We start from the raw sequence: 18,180 nt of genomic DNA, 5'->3' as shown, positions 1-18,180 counted from the left end.
ATGCATTCTGTTCATTACACATGAAATGTTTGTTTCTGAATATTGTTATTCCTAATATTAATATAGTGACACTTTCTTTATTGGCTGTGACGGCCTTTCAGTTTTAACTCCAGTTGGTTAGGTAAAGACAAAGTGCTAGTATGTAGCTAAATGTACCCAAGCATTTGCTCAGTGGGAATGAGGCATTATTATTTAGATAAAGTAGGCAGAGAAAGATTTTACTCAACATTTGACTAAATATTTCTACACATTCACCATGTGTTGCGTAATGGGGTTTGTACAAATCCCCCCCTTAGGAACATTTCCTCACAAAAGAGCCCACTGGGCTTTTGAATATTCATTAAATTTGACATTCGAGACAGAAGGGGAACTGACAAGCATATAAGGCGGACTTACTCAACAGAATGCTCATCTTAATCCATTGATAAGCCCTGCCATGTTTGAATAACTAATCAGGAAGTTTAGTGGGAAATCCAGCCAAAGCCCAAATTATCCACCTGACATAGAAAGTTATTTTGCACTGTCTGTATACTTTAACTGTCGACCTAAAACAGAAGGTCAAAAGGAGTTTTCTCCACTATTTACACTGTTCATGGTGAAGTATATTGCAATCACACTTCACTGGATACTGCGTGGTCTCTTGTTTGCTATACCTCCCCCATGTTTTGAAAAGCATACAGCAGCAGTGTTTCTGCTTTCATTATGCATATACACATTCAATATCTTGCATACATGAATAAGAAGCCTTCCCTTGTGGTCACATCACTAAGAAGGACACTTAATTTGGCATGTGTGTTTGTATGTGTATGCCAGGGCTGATGATCAGTGGAGCATGGCCAATGGGAGGCTTAATGCCAATATAATCTAAGGGAGAGTTTGCTGCGGGTGTTCAGTTGACAGACATTTCAAAAAAACACTGTTGACAAAGATTTTAAAGGAAATACATGAAGAGTTGAGCCTGCTTGAAGTCTTGTAGTGCCTGATTTAGTGGATTTTGGTGTCAGGAAACTCTTGAGTGTACATGTATGTCAAAGACAGAGGTTCCAAGAACTAAGAGCATGTGGGCACAAACACCAAGGCGCTTGCACCCCCTGTTGCATCCCTGGATACTGTAGCCGTGTCTGTTAATCTGGCCTATGATTAATTCATGCATAGCATTCACCACAGGTTTCCATCACACTCTTAAAAGCACACATGTGCACACAAGTTCATATACACATAATAACCCATACCTGTGATTGTTATGTATATAAAAATCCTTAATGATTACTTTTCTATTTATAGACACACTGGACAAACAGCACAAAACTAACTGGTGTGTGAATTTACATTAACACCAGTAGTTCATGATTGGCATAAATTTGGATGTATTTTATATTCTGTATGTCCGAGCCAATTTCTCACTAGAAACACTCAAAAAAAAAACTATCTCAGAAATTAAAAGACTGTACTGCACACACCCCATAGTTGTGGCTGTTTGATTAATAGTGATTAATCTGATTTTGAAACATTAGTCTCTTAGCGTCCTTTTCCTAGACACTGCCTCAATGTAAGTATAACTGGAAGTTGCCCCCATAATTGACGCAAAGTATCATGGGACAAGGAATAAGGTCAATGTATTGACTGTATTCACCTAATTAACCCCACAAAGCAGAGCAGTGCCTACTTTAACTGCCACATTGTAATACCACATGTATAGGGCGACGTATACCAGAGGCACACATGTTTTTGGAGAGGAAAGGGAAAGTTATGAAGACATATAGCATCCTCTGTTATTGGACAGATCCTTTAAGACCAGCTATTAAGGCTCCAGTTGTAAAAAGAAGATATTGCTGATGCTCCTGTTGAAGAAGCCAGAAGTCCCCCTAACCCTTTTTTTTGTCCAGGCTGTGTAGCAGTTGAACGGGGCCTGCCTACAGCTCCTAGGCTGCACTCCAATTCATAAAAGGTGAAAAGTGATTTAGCCAATTGCCAGACCAAGCCAAGCATTAAAAGCAGCTGGAGAAATCTTAAAAACAGTCATAAAACCCATATTTAACCAGTGCAAGGACACTAAAGTTTGAGTTATATAACCTCATCTTTTAGTTAAAAGCCTTAATGCTGCATTTAGCATATTGCCAGAATTTTGACCTAAGGAAAATGATAGAGAGTGATTTAGATGATAAAAAAAAATATGGTTGACTTTCTCTACATAGCCAAAGGACAATAATGGCCTGATTTTAGAAGTGTTTCTTGGCTGGAGAATACATTAGCATTCACACATGCAAATATGCATGGCAAGAGATGTATGCAAAAACTATTTGCAAGAGCAGGATCACTTCTATATTTACATGAATGTCAAGTATTATTTCACCCACTCCTATGAGCTCTCATGTCCAGGAGTGTGAGCAAAGGACAGGGAAGAAAAGAAAGGTGAGGGTGGTAGGGAGGCATCATCACAAAGTGCATTGAAGCTCATTTTAATGAAAAATTCATCTCGACCTGTTTAGTAAACTCACCCATGCATGCCATGTTTACTGTGCTTAGCCACACTCTTCTTTGTACCTATCCCCAAATCCTTTCACAGTATCTTCTTGCGTCATATCCCTTCATTGCTAGAAGCTCTAATTTAAAGCCTTGAATTAAAAACCCAGGATAGTAAACCCATGTAACTTTATTATGACCTCAATGCTTTAATGTGCAGTAGTAAAAAAAAGTTACACCAGGACCATTTTAATGTCCTCTATTCATTAATTGTGGAATACAAATTGGAGAATTCCATTGAAGTATATCAGATATTTTAAAGAAGTATCTCTTTTCTTTTTTTTTTTTTTTACCCTATTGAGAACTTGAATTGCAGGAATAAGTGAATGAGCTTTCTAACAGAGGAGAGTTAATTGAAAGTTGTAGTAAAAGAAGCTAGAAATGCATAAGAGAATAATGCTCTTAGGTGGGTAACACTAAGTTTGAGATGTGAATTAGATGTAATTCTGTAAAGCTCCAACAGTACAAGGTTTTCATGGCCAATTCCCAGCTGTGTGTGACCTCCCTCCTTCCTGCTATTGACATTTTCTAAAGTTCAAACTTGCAGTAATTTGATGCGACATAATAAGCTGTAAACATAATACTGACATGTCATCACCTTATAAAGTTGATGACATATGTGTAAGCAAACAAACGCCCATAAGCCCTAGTTCATCGTGGGCTTGACAGGCGAGGTCGAGGGGTTGTGGTTAGTTCAGTTCAGTTTGTCTTCCAATATCTGGTTCTTTAGCTGATAAATGCACCACTATGATCACCTGCTAGTTGCTAACATTTTCTGTCTGCCACTTGGTGCTGTAGTGTGCAGCAGGTTTATCAGAGAACAACCCCGATGTAGCTCTCTTCATGACGACACAGACACAGGTCGGTTCTTTGAAATGGGCGTTTGTTGCTCGGACATGTCTTGTTTCTCTGATGCATCCCCGCCATGGTCACGCCATGAGAACTGTATTTTGTGAAGGAATATAGTACAAAACACGTCAACAAGTTGCACAGGATTTGAGAGTTTTTCAGAAGTCCTTCAGACTGTCTGCCTTGGCTTCAGACGTCAATAATCATAACTTTAAATGCAATGTAGTAGAGCCTCGTGAGAGACCTCAGCTCACCTTTCATTGTAAACGGTATCGCAATGAAATTCGTCGTAGTAGTAATGTGAACGGACAACATTAGCTCCAGTACAAAACGTGAAAATACAAACAATGGACTAATGCACTAGTGGTTTAAACCCTTTCAGTCACAGATGATAATTTTCTAACTGTATGAGACAAGTGTGTTTAATCACATCAGAAATTTTAACCTTTTAAAATGATTTAAATCAAATGAATTATTTATTTATTGCACTAAATTAAGAAATCAAATCTGAATTAACTGTTAATTATGCATCATGAACACAAAGTATTTATGCGACAGCACTTCCACCCAAGGAGCAACTCCTTTCAGATTATATTGCAAGTGTACAAAAATTGATTAGAGCCGTTTTTAGTTAACAGTAATTTTTGTAAGTTTTTAATAAACCCACTTATTTTGAACTCCACACACCCAGATTTTTTTTTAAATTTTCAATCTTGTAGTCTTTAGCCCCACCAACGTTGCCTCAAGTGATTTCTAAAGGATTTATAGAACTATTTCTATGTGTGCAGTAAACACCTGTAAACAGACTTTGATGTGTAAAATCGATGTCTAGATTTAATAGGCTTCCTTTACTTTTTGTCTCTGGTATAGGCCCCTTGAGCTGTATTTCTCTCATAACTACAGAAACCTCACATCACAATGCAGTTCTTAACAAACTGATATAGTAATGACAACTGGGTGAAACAGCAAGTTAGATAGTTAATCAAAGTCATTCGATGCTTTGAGCTCTCTGGGGAGTCCTTTATGAAAATGAAAAAAATATGGAGACTTACAAATCACAACCATCACATGAAAATTCATAGGCAAAGTTAAGTTTTTTTCAATAATAATTCATATTTCACTTTGTTTTACTCAAAGAACAAACCTTTGTAGACAGTCGTTTTAACACTGTGATAAAGTTTGATAGTGTCTATACACATAGCGGACCAAATAAAGAGGAGTTTCACCATGTCGTCCACACTGTCATACTGAATCATCAGTGAAAATAACGCATACAGTACTTTTAATGACCTGAAACTCAACAACTTTGTAAGTTTCTACAAGGTCTGGGGTAACCGAAGTGCTGAGCTGTGATTTGTATGGAACCGCTGTTGCCGACAGGGGTTTTTGTGTGAACAGTGACAACCAGGAATTAACCCGTGACAGCAGGCTGGTATATGAATAGGCAATAATGGGTTGAGCATGTATTCATTAGCCCAAATTAGCATTTGTGTTTAAAAGCCAACGCAATGCTGTAGCACCATAGTTGAAACATTAAAATGCCTGATATCTGCAGGGCATCCTGATGTCTCAGCGGACTGGAGCTCATGTCTCGATGTGTCAAAAAGTTCAGATCTGACACATGTACTGTAATGCTCTTCTTTTATCACAGTTACTCTCCCCACTACCTCTCTTCAGCAGTTATATATTCTAAAAGCTTTATTATTACTGATGGATCCTGCTGAGTTAGGCACTTGTGACAACAGAGGAGTTCCTGTCAGGAAGCGATTATTTAAATCAGTGCATCAATTAACATGTCTGCTTACGAGGAGTCCTGTTGTTATTGGTGACAGCAGAATTACTTTGGTGTTATCAGTGGGAGAGACATTTGCAGGAGCAAATTAATTGACCAAAAGCACTTAATTTACACAGAATTAACATTAGCTACCTGCAGATCGCTAACAAGATGAACAAAAAAGATCAGACAGTTCTTATTGTACAAACCACTCCCTCTGATGTTGACATCTAAATGCGTAAAAAATACAGTGATGGGACATTTAACGCAATTAGGTAATGTCATTTCAAAGTGTCAAAACTTTATTCTGTTTTCCGCTTTATTTCATGCTTTTTATGCTTTATTCTTTTCATTGTTGACGGTGTTAACAGACGTTTAGAACAAACAGCTCAGAGAGCGACTACGGCTGTAATAAGCCTTTCTTCCATTTTGCAGTTTTGGAGGATTACTGAATGACACATCAATTAGAGCTAAACTCTAAATAAGTTTTACAGCAGAAAAACAAGAAGTGAACACATCTATTGTTTAATTTTCCATTGCTACACTGCTTCTCTGTCAATTTGCATAGAGTTCAACTATCCGGTTGAGGTCTCTCCGCCAGCCATCATTCCACTATCTGTCAGTCTCCAAGCGATCATACAGAACAGATACCGCATGGCACACTGTGTAATGTTATTGCTTCTGTCAGTAGGCCTTAAATTAGATACAGTCACACATTGTCTTCTCTAACACCAGCTTATGCTTTTCTACAGTATGTCTGATATGTGTTGTATATGAACAATGAAACTTGTTCTCACCGTCACTGAAGTGTCACCGTCCTGACTCTTCTCTGAATGGTTTATACACCCCATACTGAGAAGACAAGTAAAATAAATGCATGTGACTTAAACACAAATCTTTGGAAATATGCTGACCTGCACTCATGTTGGAAATCTGCACTACAAGCTGTATTACAGGACTGAGAGCTGAACAGCCAAAGAGAACTAGCTGGATGTCTGAGACAGCAACTAGCACAGCACATCTCCAATTTAAACCAGCTCCACTTTCTCTTTATCTTTCCCTCTTGAAATTAAACCCTCCTTTTCCCTTCTTTCATTCCCTTCTTACCCTGCTTCTCCAATCTCTAACTGTCAACCCCCCCTCCAGCCCTTCAGTCTTTGCATACATTTGTAACACACACACACACACACACACACACACCTTGCTTTAGGGTGAGCCTTTCACAACACAAATCTCAATTGCTTTTTCAAACAGTCGGTGGAGGAGTGAGAGGCTTAAGAAGGAGGAGATAGACAGGATAAAGACAGTGAGAGAGAGATGAGAAAGTAAGGCCTAATCCCAGATTGATGGCTGCTAATAAAGTTTGATTATGACTGACAAGGCACTCTGGGTTTCTAATTGACACTTGTAATAGCCTGGGAGCCCAGACAGTGAGGCGATGGAAGGTTGGAGGCTACGGGAGAGAGAGAGGGCGGGAGATAGAGACTTCTCTTTAGGCTCAGCAGTGTGGGAAAAGCGCCACATTACAGTCCAAATTACAAAATGAAGGCAACATGGATGAACAAAATGGAAAAAAAAAAAGGCAAACTGCCACCGTGACCACTGTGAGTAATTTGGCAACTTCGTCGGTAGATTTATCAACTTTTCAGACCTCACTGCCAACCTTTTCTTGAAAAGCCACCAGCAACAGATCTACTGAGATTTTTCAACCACTTGGAGCAATGTCAATGTTTTGTCTGCCGCAGCAATTGGTTATACAAATATTAGCTGATGCTGATGTGTGCCACATTGCTTACACTGATAATCATAGACAACGGCCACATAACTTAAGTTAACTCAATTCACAACCAGCCTGTTTACCTCTTTTCACAGTACAACATATGTTTCTGTAAACACTTGCAAATGAAAACATATGTTACAATATACAAAATAAATTATTTCCATTTTTATTAAATAATTGAGTGCAATTCATGGTTATCAGTTTGTATAAGCACACATATCATACAATGAAATATTAATCATGAAAAAACTTTCACTGTATATTATAATATAGCCCAGTGCAAGTGATATTTTATAATCAGGTCAAATTATACAATTTTGCTTGATCACTTCAACAGTCAAAACTATAATCATGAAAAAAGGCTTTTGTCTGTGTGTGTGTGTGTATGTGTGTGTGTTTTGCGGACTGTCGACACTGTTACAGATTCATTTCCTAGAATTAACTCGTTCTTTCTACAAGCACACAATTTGAGAACAATTTAGATAGAAATCCTTTTCACTACATTCACTGTAGAGCACAACTGTTAGCTGCTGCAGACCATGCCAGACCACTTATTTAGGAAGATGTTTCTTGATAGTGAGATAGCCAAAGAGTATGGCTTTGCCAGAACCAAGACGGTCTCCGTAGTAAAAACACTGGCCAGGAATGATGATGAGTGCATTACAGAAGCAATGAAGCGGTCTCCATACAACCTCGCTACAGATGGGAGCACAGATATGGAGGACATAAAAATGTACCCCATTGTGGTTTGGCTTTTTGATGTCAGTCTTGGGAAGGTAGTTGTGATGTTGCTCAAGATTTGTGAGTACAAGAGAGTACTGGGAGAGCAATATTTGAATTGCTTGATGGGGAACTAGAGAAGAGAGGCATACCATGGTCAAATTGTTTCAGATTTGCAGCTGAAAAGGCTGCAGTCATGCAAGGTTTGGAGAAAATCATAGCAGCTTTTTTGAAGGCACAAAATCCACACAATCATACCTAGTTGATTGTGCCTGCAACCTGATATACCTAGAGCAGAGAGGGCATCCAGGCAGCTTAGTGTGAACATTGAAGACTTCCTTATCACCATGTATTACTATTTGGACAAAAGCAGCAAGACAAAGTCAAGTCTACATGACATACAGATCATGTGTGATGCAGAGGTGACGAAGATCCTCATGCTGGTCTCCACAAAATGGCCGTCTCTGGGGCAGTGTGTGAACCATCTACTGCAACAGTGAGATCCACCTACTGTTTTCGTTGGAAATGAGGTGGATGCAGGAAAGAAAAAGAAGACAGAACCCTCAGGTTCCGCCAAGCTGCCAAAGTCTCCATCTGGTCCTACCCACAAGCCTAAAGCCACACCTTCCGCCAGCATGCCAGCTACAATGTAGCCCTAGCTCTCCTCTTCTATCCCACCAAAGCTGCCCAAGCCTCCATCTGGTCCTACCCAGAAGCCTAAAAGCACATCCTCCATTAGCATGCCAGCTAGAATGCAGCCCAAACTCTCCTCCTCTATCCCACCAAAGCTGCCCAAGCCTCCATCTGGTCCTACCTAGAAGCCTAAAGCCACACCACTTACCAGTACACCAGAAGTTAAAGTTGCTTCACACCTTGCTGCAGAGTTTGACTTAACCAGATTCCTCTTCAAGCAAAATGAAATTGGAAAGAGAGCTGCAAAAGAAAAAGAAAAAACAAAACCTTAAAGAACAAGAAAGAAGAGAAAAGGGTCTGACAAAACCTGAGAAGGTACTTCAGTTCTTCATCAACCCCACGTCAAAGGTGTGTTTACTCTTTCTGAAGAGAGTCAAACCTATTTTTGACATCACCAGCCAATTACTTCAAGAGGAGCCTTGCATACATATCCTGCTTCCAACATTGGAGCTGCAACTGCACTAGGTATTGCTTTCATTCTGTAAGCCCAAGCATGTGATCGCTATGATGAATGAAATTGGTAGAGGCATCAAGCCAACCAGCACAAGGGAAAATCAGCTACCTGATGAGGAACTCTCAATTGGCCAGGACACCCACACCTTTATCCAAAGCCAGGGTAACCTAGAGCTGAATCATTCTTCAGAGATGCGAGGAAGTTCTTTTCATCTACAGCTGACTACATGGTTTCCAAATTTCCATTTGGGGATGAGCTGCTTATGCATGGTGTTGTGGCAGACATAGCTAAGAGGCAATCTGTGAAATTGCATTCTCTCTGGTTCTTTATCAGTTGCTTTCCTTCTATTCTGCCTGAAAAGGTCACTGTGGATCAAGTGGAAGATGAGTTCCGGATGTATCAAACCAGCAGCTTTGAGGACAGCATCCTCAGCAAGTGCACTGATGAGGCCCGGTGAGACATTGGCCCTTTGAAGAGGGGAGGCAAGGAGGTCTTCTCCAACCTTTCAGCAGTCATGCATGGGATATTGGTTGTCTTCCATAGCGTTGCTGATTGCAAGAAGGTTTTCAGTCTCATTACCAAAAACAAGACCCAATACAGAGCCAGCCTGAGCACTGACATGATAAGTGCCTTGGTGAAAAGGAAGATGAGCATAACTGCAAAGGGGACTGTCACATGGAAGTCTTCAGTGATGCTCAGAAAGCTCAGAAAGGCCAAGTCAGCAAGCTATGAAGCAAAGCAGTCAAGAGCAAGTGCCACAGCAAGTGGCTCTTGACTGCTTTAAAGAGGTGATAAATGATGCAAAAAAAGAGGTAATAAATGATGCAAAATGGCATCTCAACTGTACTTAAAAGAGGGGAGAGCATCAAGGTCAAGGTGAACAAAATAACAAAAATACACCCAGAAATACATTTACAAAAAAGACAGTTTATCCAAAACCTGGGAAAATATATAATAGTTAACTTACTTGGTTACTTTCAAAAATATCTTGAACAGCTTTCATTGGTACAAATACATCTGCTTAAAAGGGACATAATATACCTTTTGTGATTTTCTGTTATTTTAGTTATGATGTCAGATATTTATGTTAAAGCTGGAGTGCTGGACTTTTTTTCTCTTCCTTCTGGCAGTGAGAGTAAAGGGGGGCGCTCGGCTGTGATTGCCTGAGTACAAAGATGTTACTAGAATGAGGGGAGGACATTTCTCTTCATTTGATAACATTAAGAATAAAGTTAGCATGAGCGAGACAGAGTGCAGCTGTGGTTGAGCAAGTTAGAGAGTGAATGAAGAGAGGGAGCGGTGGTAGTGAGAAAGCTGGTGAATCAGATCAATAAAATGTTATTTTCTGATTGTTTCCACAGCGGTTACGTTGTAGAATATTAACACGCCCACACCCCCACACTACTCCTCTCAACCCTGTGGTGGTGCACAGCAAAGCCTGGTTTGGTCTGAATACGGCCTGACACATACATGCAGTACGCTATCATGCATACCCCTAATGACAGGCACACAAAGAAGGCTGGTAAAGACGTAAAGATATATTTTGACGTTCCACCAGCCCAAAAACGTATTTTTTAACGGCCCACCAGCCTACCGGGATTTGTCCCAGTATGCCCGATGGCCAGTACATACTGGCCGTAACCTACTGTTGCAGCTGTAAAAGGGAAGATACATTATTTTGAGCATCATACAACCCTCACAAAATGACTCGTTTCACTACCAGAATTTGATCCATTCAGTCCTATAACATTTGGAAAGTCTAGAAGAGCTGCACGATTAACAGCCAAACAGCCAGCACAGGAATGTCACGCCTGACATGAGATTTAAAAACTCCATATGCTGTGAAACACAGAGAGATTTATCTTGCGGTGATAGGCTTAATCAGCATTGTGTGAACTCGTTTTGCAAGGACTTGAATGTTACGGACATTAATTTACATGTAAAAGTGCCGCACTGCAGGTTTATATCATGGTCAAAGCTCCAAAACTTGAGGTGAATGTATGTAAAAATGCTCCCTCAGGGGTTCAGCCTCGAACTGACTGTATAAATAGTTAACTTACTTGGTTATTCATTTATATAACACTTTTACATGTTCAAAAATGTCTCAGCTCTGTATGCTCTGTTGAACGGCTTGCACTGGTAGTCAAATACATGCATTTAATAAAGGGGACATAACATGCGCCTTTTGTTTTTCTTTATTTATATACAGTTGTGATGTTGGAGCATAAAAATACTCTATGCAAATCAAAACCCAGTGATTCAGCCTGCTCTGAACTGACAGCAGATTGACTTCTATTCCAAAATGTAAATATCTGTCTGTTATTAAAGGAATTCTTCTCTAGAATACATAATTGGATTGTTTTCTTCATAGCCAATTTATATGTTGAATAACTTGACGATATGGTGGTGAGTGGGGAAATGCATGTGAACTAAGCGTTACACTATTGTGGTACTCAAAATATTTTCCCAAGAATGGCAGGTCGGTATACCTGTAAGAATGGGAACCATAGTAAATGTACTAACATGTATATTCTGGACATCCATAGCCACTTTCCATGAAAAAGTGTAATTATAAGTGTTAATTCAGATATGTATTTTATTGATTGTTCCTTACTGAAGTGAGGAAAAGTGATCAATGTGATGATACTGTTATTTTGTGTCTGCTAGATGTTTGTAACGATGTTTAAGGCAATTGTTTGTTTACATGTCAGCCATAACAACTTTACATGGTAATAATATGTCAGGGCTCTGTGTCTGTCAGCTTGTTTTTGTTTGCTTCTGCCCCCTAGTGACCAAAGATGGACTGACGCAGCTTTTATCACATTATCATAGTAGATGATTTTTTACCCTGAAGCGCTGTGAGTGCTCTTTCTTCCCCTTTTCTGATATGAATACTGTAGTAAAATCCAAATCTGGGTGAGAATATATTGCACCTTAGTCTGATACCTTTTAGTGTTTAGTTTGGTTTATTTGCATGTTTGAGAAAAGTCACAGAAAGACAAAAGTGAATTGGTCAATGTGGAAAATAAGAACACTAGCAAATGCCCTCCATTCTCCTTGTCATTTTCTGGCACTAACACAATATTTCCTGCAGGTTACCAAAGCACCGCAGTTCCTTCTGGAAATTGGACCTTAATGTGTTGGTCACAGTACGCACATTATAGTGTGGATGAAAATATGCTGAAGAGAACTGATTTCTCCTCAACTTTGTTTCAGTTAAGGGGTAACAATTTTGCCATTGTGAGAAAGGACGTGTGCATGGAAAAAAAAAAACAATTTTTGTCTTAATACAGAGTCATTTCCCTCTGTTTTTGAATATCTGGGTTTCTGTATAACTCATTTTCAACATCTGTATATATTACTGATTGCAGTTGTCACATTGTTTGTTCAGTATATGGAAACAGAATGCAGATGCATGTATTACTACTGAAAATCAAAATGTAACTTCCTTAATGTCTTCAGAATAAGCAGTTTCATATAAGGTGGAAAGGTAATTTGTCAATATTGTCTTCAACATATTCTAAACTTGCTTTGTCACATCCCTCATTTCTCTTCAAACAATGTGTTACATGTCTTCAAGGCAAAGCATGAAGAGAAATGTAGTTTAAGGTGAAAGCTACAATTCTCAAGTTTTACAGGGACTGTACAAACTCCAACACAAGCAAGTCGTTGCCTTTTCACCTTTGCTTGCGACATTTCACTTCTGAGTTCCAGCTCAAAATTCAGCTCGATGATGACAGTGTGTAGACTTGTGCACACCACCTACCCACTATGCCTAAAGCATCTCATTTAAAGTAATAATATGCAATAGTTTCATATGTATTCAAGTGTGTCTTCCAAGTATCAATGACGATGTAACGCTAAAGTGATTTCACATAAGCAACTCATGAAAGCGGCTTTTAAGGGCCACTTCACCCAAATTATAGAAGCTCATACAGTAATTTCTTACCTTTAGTTGTATCTATCCATGCAGATAATTTCAGTTTTGTGTAGTGAAGTTTTGAGAGTTTTGCGTCTGAAATGTATGCTGTTTCTCCGATACAGAGGGGGACAAATTCTAATTTGTGGTCTTTCAAACATTTAAAAAATGGGATTTAAAATTTTGAACAGCATCATTTTCTAGAAAAAAGTCCACCCCTTTACTCTGGATAATCCACAAACACAATGATTGTCTCTTCAGTACAAAGTATTTCCAAAAGACTTGTTCACAGTGTGTTCTGTGGATTATCCAGAGTAAGTGGAACATTACAACAAATTAATTTTATGATGTTCCTACTGATTACATATTGCAACAGCTCAGATATTTAGTTACTTGCCAATTTGTAATGTCTTAGGTGTTTTGCCCGAGCAAACAACTCGAATATCACTACTGATATTGCGCCGGTGTCACAGCAAGACCAAACACAGAGATGCTGCGGTTCAGAGTCAAATCCCTCTGTGGTTGTTCAAGCTAAACCTTCATGCACTAATGGTTCTGTAAGGAACTTTAGATAAAAACATCTTCCAGATGGTACAATTTATGTACCGTGAATACTCCTCTGCTCTAAATTTTAACCTCATGCCCCTCTGTATCCCACTTTCTTAGGTTCAGAGATGGTGGAGGCCCAGTGTCAGAGGTTTGAGGTGAGGAGTGCAGATGGAGAGAGAGTTCTGTTCTCTGCGGACGAAGAGGAGATCAGCATCGGCACTGAGAAACTCCGAGTCACAGGTGGGTTTACACACAAAGCTGTAATTGTATGATTTGTAGTATATGCCTTTTTAAATATTGGGTATCTTTAATTTTATGCATTTCTTAAAATCCTCAAAATGTCAATACATATTCATTTATTAAGAGTTCAGTAAGGCAGAGTGAATCAGGTTCATGCATCCAGATGTATGACATACATCATTATAATGACTACATCATAACTTGTTGCTGTCTGAATTGTAATTAAAAGGGCAATATTAATCATATTTCCAAGACAGTGTATCATGGTAAAATTATAAATGAATGTATATCATTCCACATGCATATAAAGTAAAGATGACCATAGAGGTCACAGTTTTGACATGGTTTCATATTCATTCTCCGCATTCATGAGGAATTGATAGGAGACGTTTTCATGATTTATGCCGGGCAGATCCAGTGTTGGACAGGCAGTGGGCTCAGATTAATTTGTGTTGAGTAACAAGGTTATTTGAAGACACATACAGCTTACAGTACATACACATGCTGTAAGCTGTTACACAGAGTGCTCTTGATGAGTGCAGCCAAACAAGACTTGGGTCAGCAAGCAGAGCAATTTTTACTGAATTGAAAAAAAAAAAAAAAGTCCTGAATAAGAGAGAGATACAGTAGAAAACAAAAAAAGGGGAGAAAGAGACAGATGGTGAGAAGTCTTAGCAAAGGACAAAAGAGAAAGCAATTTAAGTGAAATGAAAAAAATAAGACACTGAGAAGTTAGAGGGAAAATTTCTCACTTGTGCTGTTTGCCTTTATTGTGCTAAAATAGCTTTTGTTTTTCTCTGTTGTCGCTCTCATTTACTCATCTTATTTAATGAGAGAGAGAACATCCAGTGGAGGCTGGTAGGGCTTAGCTGATTTTGTGTGCGCAGTATGTGTGCGCGCGTATACGTCTCTGTTTGCTTTCAAGTTTGAATACGTCTGTGCTTCCATTTTCACAAGACCTTTACACAAACACACAAATCCATTCAAGGTGAACTATACAAACCAAGCACATGTGTACATACACACACACACACCACCCTGGGTAATTGGGGAGATTTGTCCATTAGAGGCAGTCTGAAAGAATGGGCGGGCAGAGGATGAAAGGAGAGGTGGAGGGGTGAAGGTCTAGAGGCGATTGTTGCTGTCAGTAAATACTGTTTGATGGAGGTGAGAGAAGAGAGAGTGAGCAGCGGAAACATATCCATTCAACTCATATACTGACGTCCAGTGGAGTAACCCTATGCTACTGTTATTTTTCTTTTAGATTTGTGGATAGATAATGTTTTAAATTTAAGCTGTAACTTTCCACTCATTGATTTACGTGATTTACATGAAAAAAAAAAAGTGCCATGGCAGCAAGTGAGGTGTGATACTAGCGGGCTTATGCTTGATTTCTATGCGTGAGAATATAAACAAACCCCAGTGTGAAGTGTGTCGGTTCCGGTGTACTAGCTCTGCTTTGAAATCACTTGATGGGTATTGTGTGCCAGGACATTTGCCACCCAACAGAGTGCACAATGTCTCTGCCAATTGTAAATATAGCAATGATACCAAAAGTAACACAGTCAGAGGCTAGAACGAGCTACGGTTGACAAAGTTAGAAACATTGTATAAACTAGCAATCACCCATAGCAGCACACAAAGATCCACCTTCAACTGCCATTTCCACCATTGTTGAGAGAACTGAGAGCAGTTTTTCTTTTCGTTTTCTGTCTTTTGACAGTCGCATAAAAACACTTGTGCAGTGTTCAATGGGCCTTAGAATAAAGCTCAGAAAATGGTGCTTCAACAGAAAAATATAACAGTACCCTTCAAGTTTAGGCCCTTTTGAGGTTCAACTGCACCTTATTAGAGATGTGGTCCTCATCCTTCCCTCAAGGACCTCATTGAATGAAACTTGGGATGTGTTGAAGTTTCATACAGAGTCAAACAATATCTTTTTGTTATGTATTTGCCTACCAATGGGCAAAGCAGCCTTGTACAATATTAGATTTGTAGCAGTGCTGGGCTTCCAGCATGTTGAGTTCAGTCTCAGCAGGACCAGTGACCAATGCTTCCCCCAAGCATCTGTTCAGGGCAGCAGACTAAAGCAGAGGTGCTTGCTGGACATGGGGGGTTAAATACTGGATTATATTTTATGTTTTTCTATAAACAATTCTGTTCATAAGTAGCAGTTTTACATTTGGGTTTTTATTTTTTTGGGGAGATACCAACTGGATGACATAATGAGCATACAGAATCAGTAAAAATAGATGGCTAAGGTAAAGTAAACCACTTTATTAATATTATGAAATTCTAAAAGTTTCAAAGTGAAACTCTGGGTGCTCCATTACCCCCAACACCCACATTTTTACTTTTCCCATGTACTACTCATGACATCAGTGCTATGTTATATCAGTAGATGTATATATTGCTACTTCATATCAGTTGTATTTGAACATAATTCACAGGACACATGGCTGATCTGGGCACTGTGTGTCATGCATTTGAAGTGTCTGCCACAGGTCGAAGAAGAAAGAGATGATGCAATATTGTGCTGTTTCACACTAAAGATGTTTTTTTTTCTCTCTTCCTTTCCTTTCATCCTCTCTCTCTCTCTCTCTCTCTCTCTCTCTCTCTCTCTCTCTCTCCAGGGAATGAAGGTGTGGTGTTCAGCCATTCTGTAGAAACATCACATGTGAGGGCAGAACCCTTCCAGGACCTAAAGTATGTATTCTGAGTGATTGTTTGCGTTTATATGCATGTTTGTGTCTATGATGGGGGGTCTGGCACATTAGTCCAATTTACAAATTCCTCTTGTTGTTAATATTTTAGTTGTGGTAGAATATTTATGAAGTGTATGTTCTCATGAATAATTACTAAAATAGTAACACCACAAATAACAAAAAAAAAAAGCATTGTTATGTAAAAAGCATTAGCTGCTGAGTTGGTTAACTAGCCGGTCCTGTGGCACAATGAGCTCATTACTTGTACTCAGCTCACTGCAGAGAGAGCTGTGCTGCTGATTGGCAGCCTGAAAGACCTGACAGAGGAAACAAAAGCCCTCCAGGCTACAGCGTACAAGGGTCAAACTGTTACTGAGGGGACTTTTCCACTGATACATGCACTTGAACACATGTAGTGCAGGATACACATATACTAGCTCAATTTATCCCTTTTTAATTCATGGAAGAGAGTTTATCACCTTTTTAGCTTGCAAGTTCAATACGAATCACATATTTGTTCTTTTAAATTTACGAATTTTAGAAAGAGATAAACTGTGATGGGGAGTACTTGTGATCACAGGCGGCTCCTCATCAAAGCTGAACAATAAATGTGTGATGAATGAAGGAGGCTACCCCCAGCTCAGGGTGACCTAATGCTGTTGACAATAACAACAGCTCCAACTGCTGGTTCCACTTTATTATGTGTATGTTTGTGTGTCTTCTACTTGTCCCCTCTACTGTGTGTTTTGGGTGTCTTTCATGGGCATATGTCTTCCATGCCTCTGTCTCATTTGGGTTGTGTCAGACAGGATTTATCCAAAGTGACATTTGGCCGGGCAGAAAAAACGCAAGCGAGACAGTGAGCGAGAGAGACAGACGAAGACGAAAAAAGCGATAAGGCTCGGTGGAAACCAAGATGCTCGCTACACTCTGTACAAGGGAAGAGAGTAGAGAAGGAAGGGAGAGAAAGAAATGACCTGAGAGATGAAGAAGACATTGAGATTAGAAAGTAGCACATAGAAAGGGAAGAAGGGGGGGGATAGGGGTGATGAAGAGGGGTAATCAAAAGGAGAAAGAAATAGAAGAAAAAGAGAACAGAGGGCAGAGGAGGGTGACAGAGGGAAGGACTTCACAAGGAGGGGATGGACGTTAGTGCATAGAAGAATAGATTAAATCGAACTGGCTCCTGCAGGGAGATTGAGTCGTAGCAGCAGATAATGGAATACGGCAAAAATACAAAAGCATTCAGGGTGTGCAAAATGGCAACAGAGCCTTTCTTTTGAGACGAGTGGAAAATATGGGGAGGTTCAAATGAACTGAAAGAGTTAACCAACTAAAACAGTCCATTTAATCGCTTTAAAAAAAGAAATTGGTGAGAAGACATTCCGACAGGCTGTTAATGCCACATGAAATGCTGGGCATTATGAATTCATAAATGTGAGGAATGTGAAACAATGGTGGTCGTCTCATACTCTTCTTAAGCATTTAATTTATTTTCTTCAGTCTTATTTAATCAGCTTGTATCAAGCTCAGCAGCAGCGTCATCGATGGCCTCCTCTTCTCTCAAACATTTACAGGCTATTTTAATAGAAACCCACTTGAAGTTGATGTTATTTTCACTTTATTGAATTGAGTAAATTGCCTGCTCAAGTTGATGCTCAGACAAATAGTTGTTTGTCTTAGAAAGTACTACCTGAACCAAGGCTAGTGTGTTTAAGGAAGTATGAATACATGCACAAATGGAACATACTTCCTTAAACCTTGTCCCCATGTTTATATGCAGCCGGCTCAATGAAGAGTCTGAGTCTCCTCTGAAAGTTCAACTAAAGTATGAAAAGTTAGATTAAACAGTACCCCGGTAGCTCCTCTTAAATTCAGCCAAATTCCAAGTGTGTCAGACATAAAACAGGTTCAGAAGTAGAGCAAAACCGAAATGACTTGACACAGATGTATGAGATATACGGCCAGAGAGAG

The 18,180-nt window shown here is 39.4% G+C and overlaps 1 protein-coding gene across 4 annotated transcripts in view; it reads left to right on the top strand.

Annotated features, from left to right (window-relative positions):
- The window catches only part of LOC122978908 (zeta-sarcoglycan), a 283,738-nt gene that overhangs the window by 219,984 nt on the left and 45,574 nt on the right, over positions 1 to 18,180 (top strand). For all 4 annotated transcript variants that reach the window (XM_044345988.1, XM_044345985.1, XM_044345986.1 and 1 more), the window contains 2 exons: positions 13,379 to 13,501; positions 16,135 to 16,207. In XM_044345988.1, coding sequence (XP_044201923.1) covers positions 13,379 to 13,501; positions 16,135 to 16,207 — 196 coding nt within the window. The remainder of the gene's footprint in view (positions 1 to 13,378; positions 13,502 to 16,134; positions 16,208 to 18,180) is intronic.

This window comes from Thunnus albacares, chromosome 3, assembly GCF_914725855.1.
Source record: "Thunnus albacares chromosome 3, fThuAlb1.1, whole genome shotgun sequence".
Taxonomy (NCBI): domain Eukaryota; kingdom Metazoa; phylum Chordata; class Actinopteri; order Scombriformes; family Scombridae; genus Thunnus; species Thunnus albacares.
This window is presented reverse-complemented; position numbering and strand designations above follow the sequence as displayed.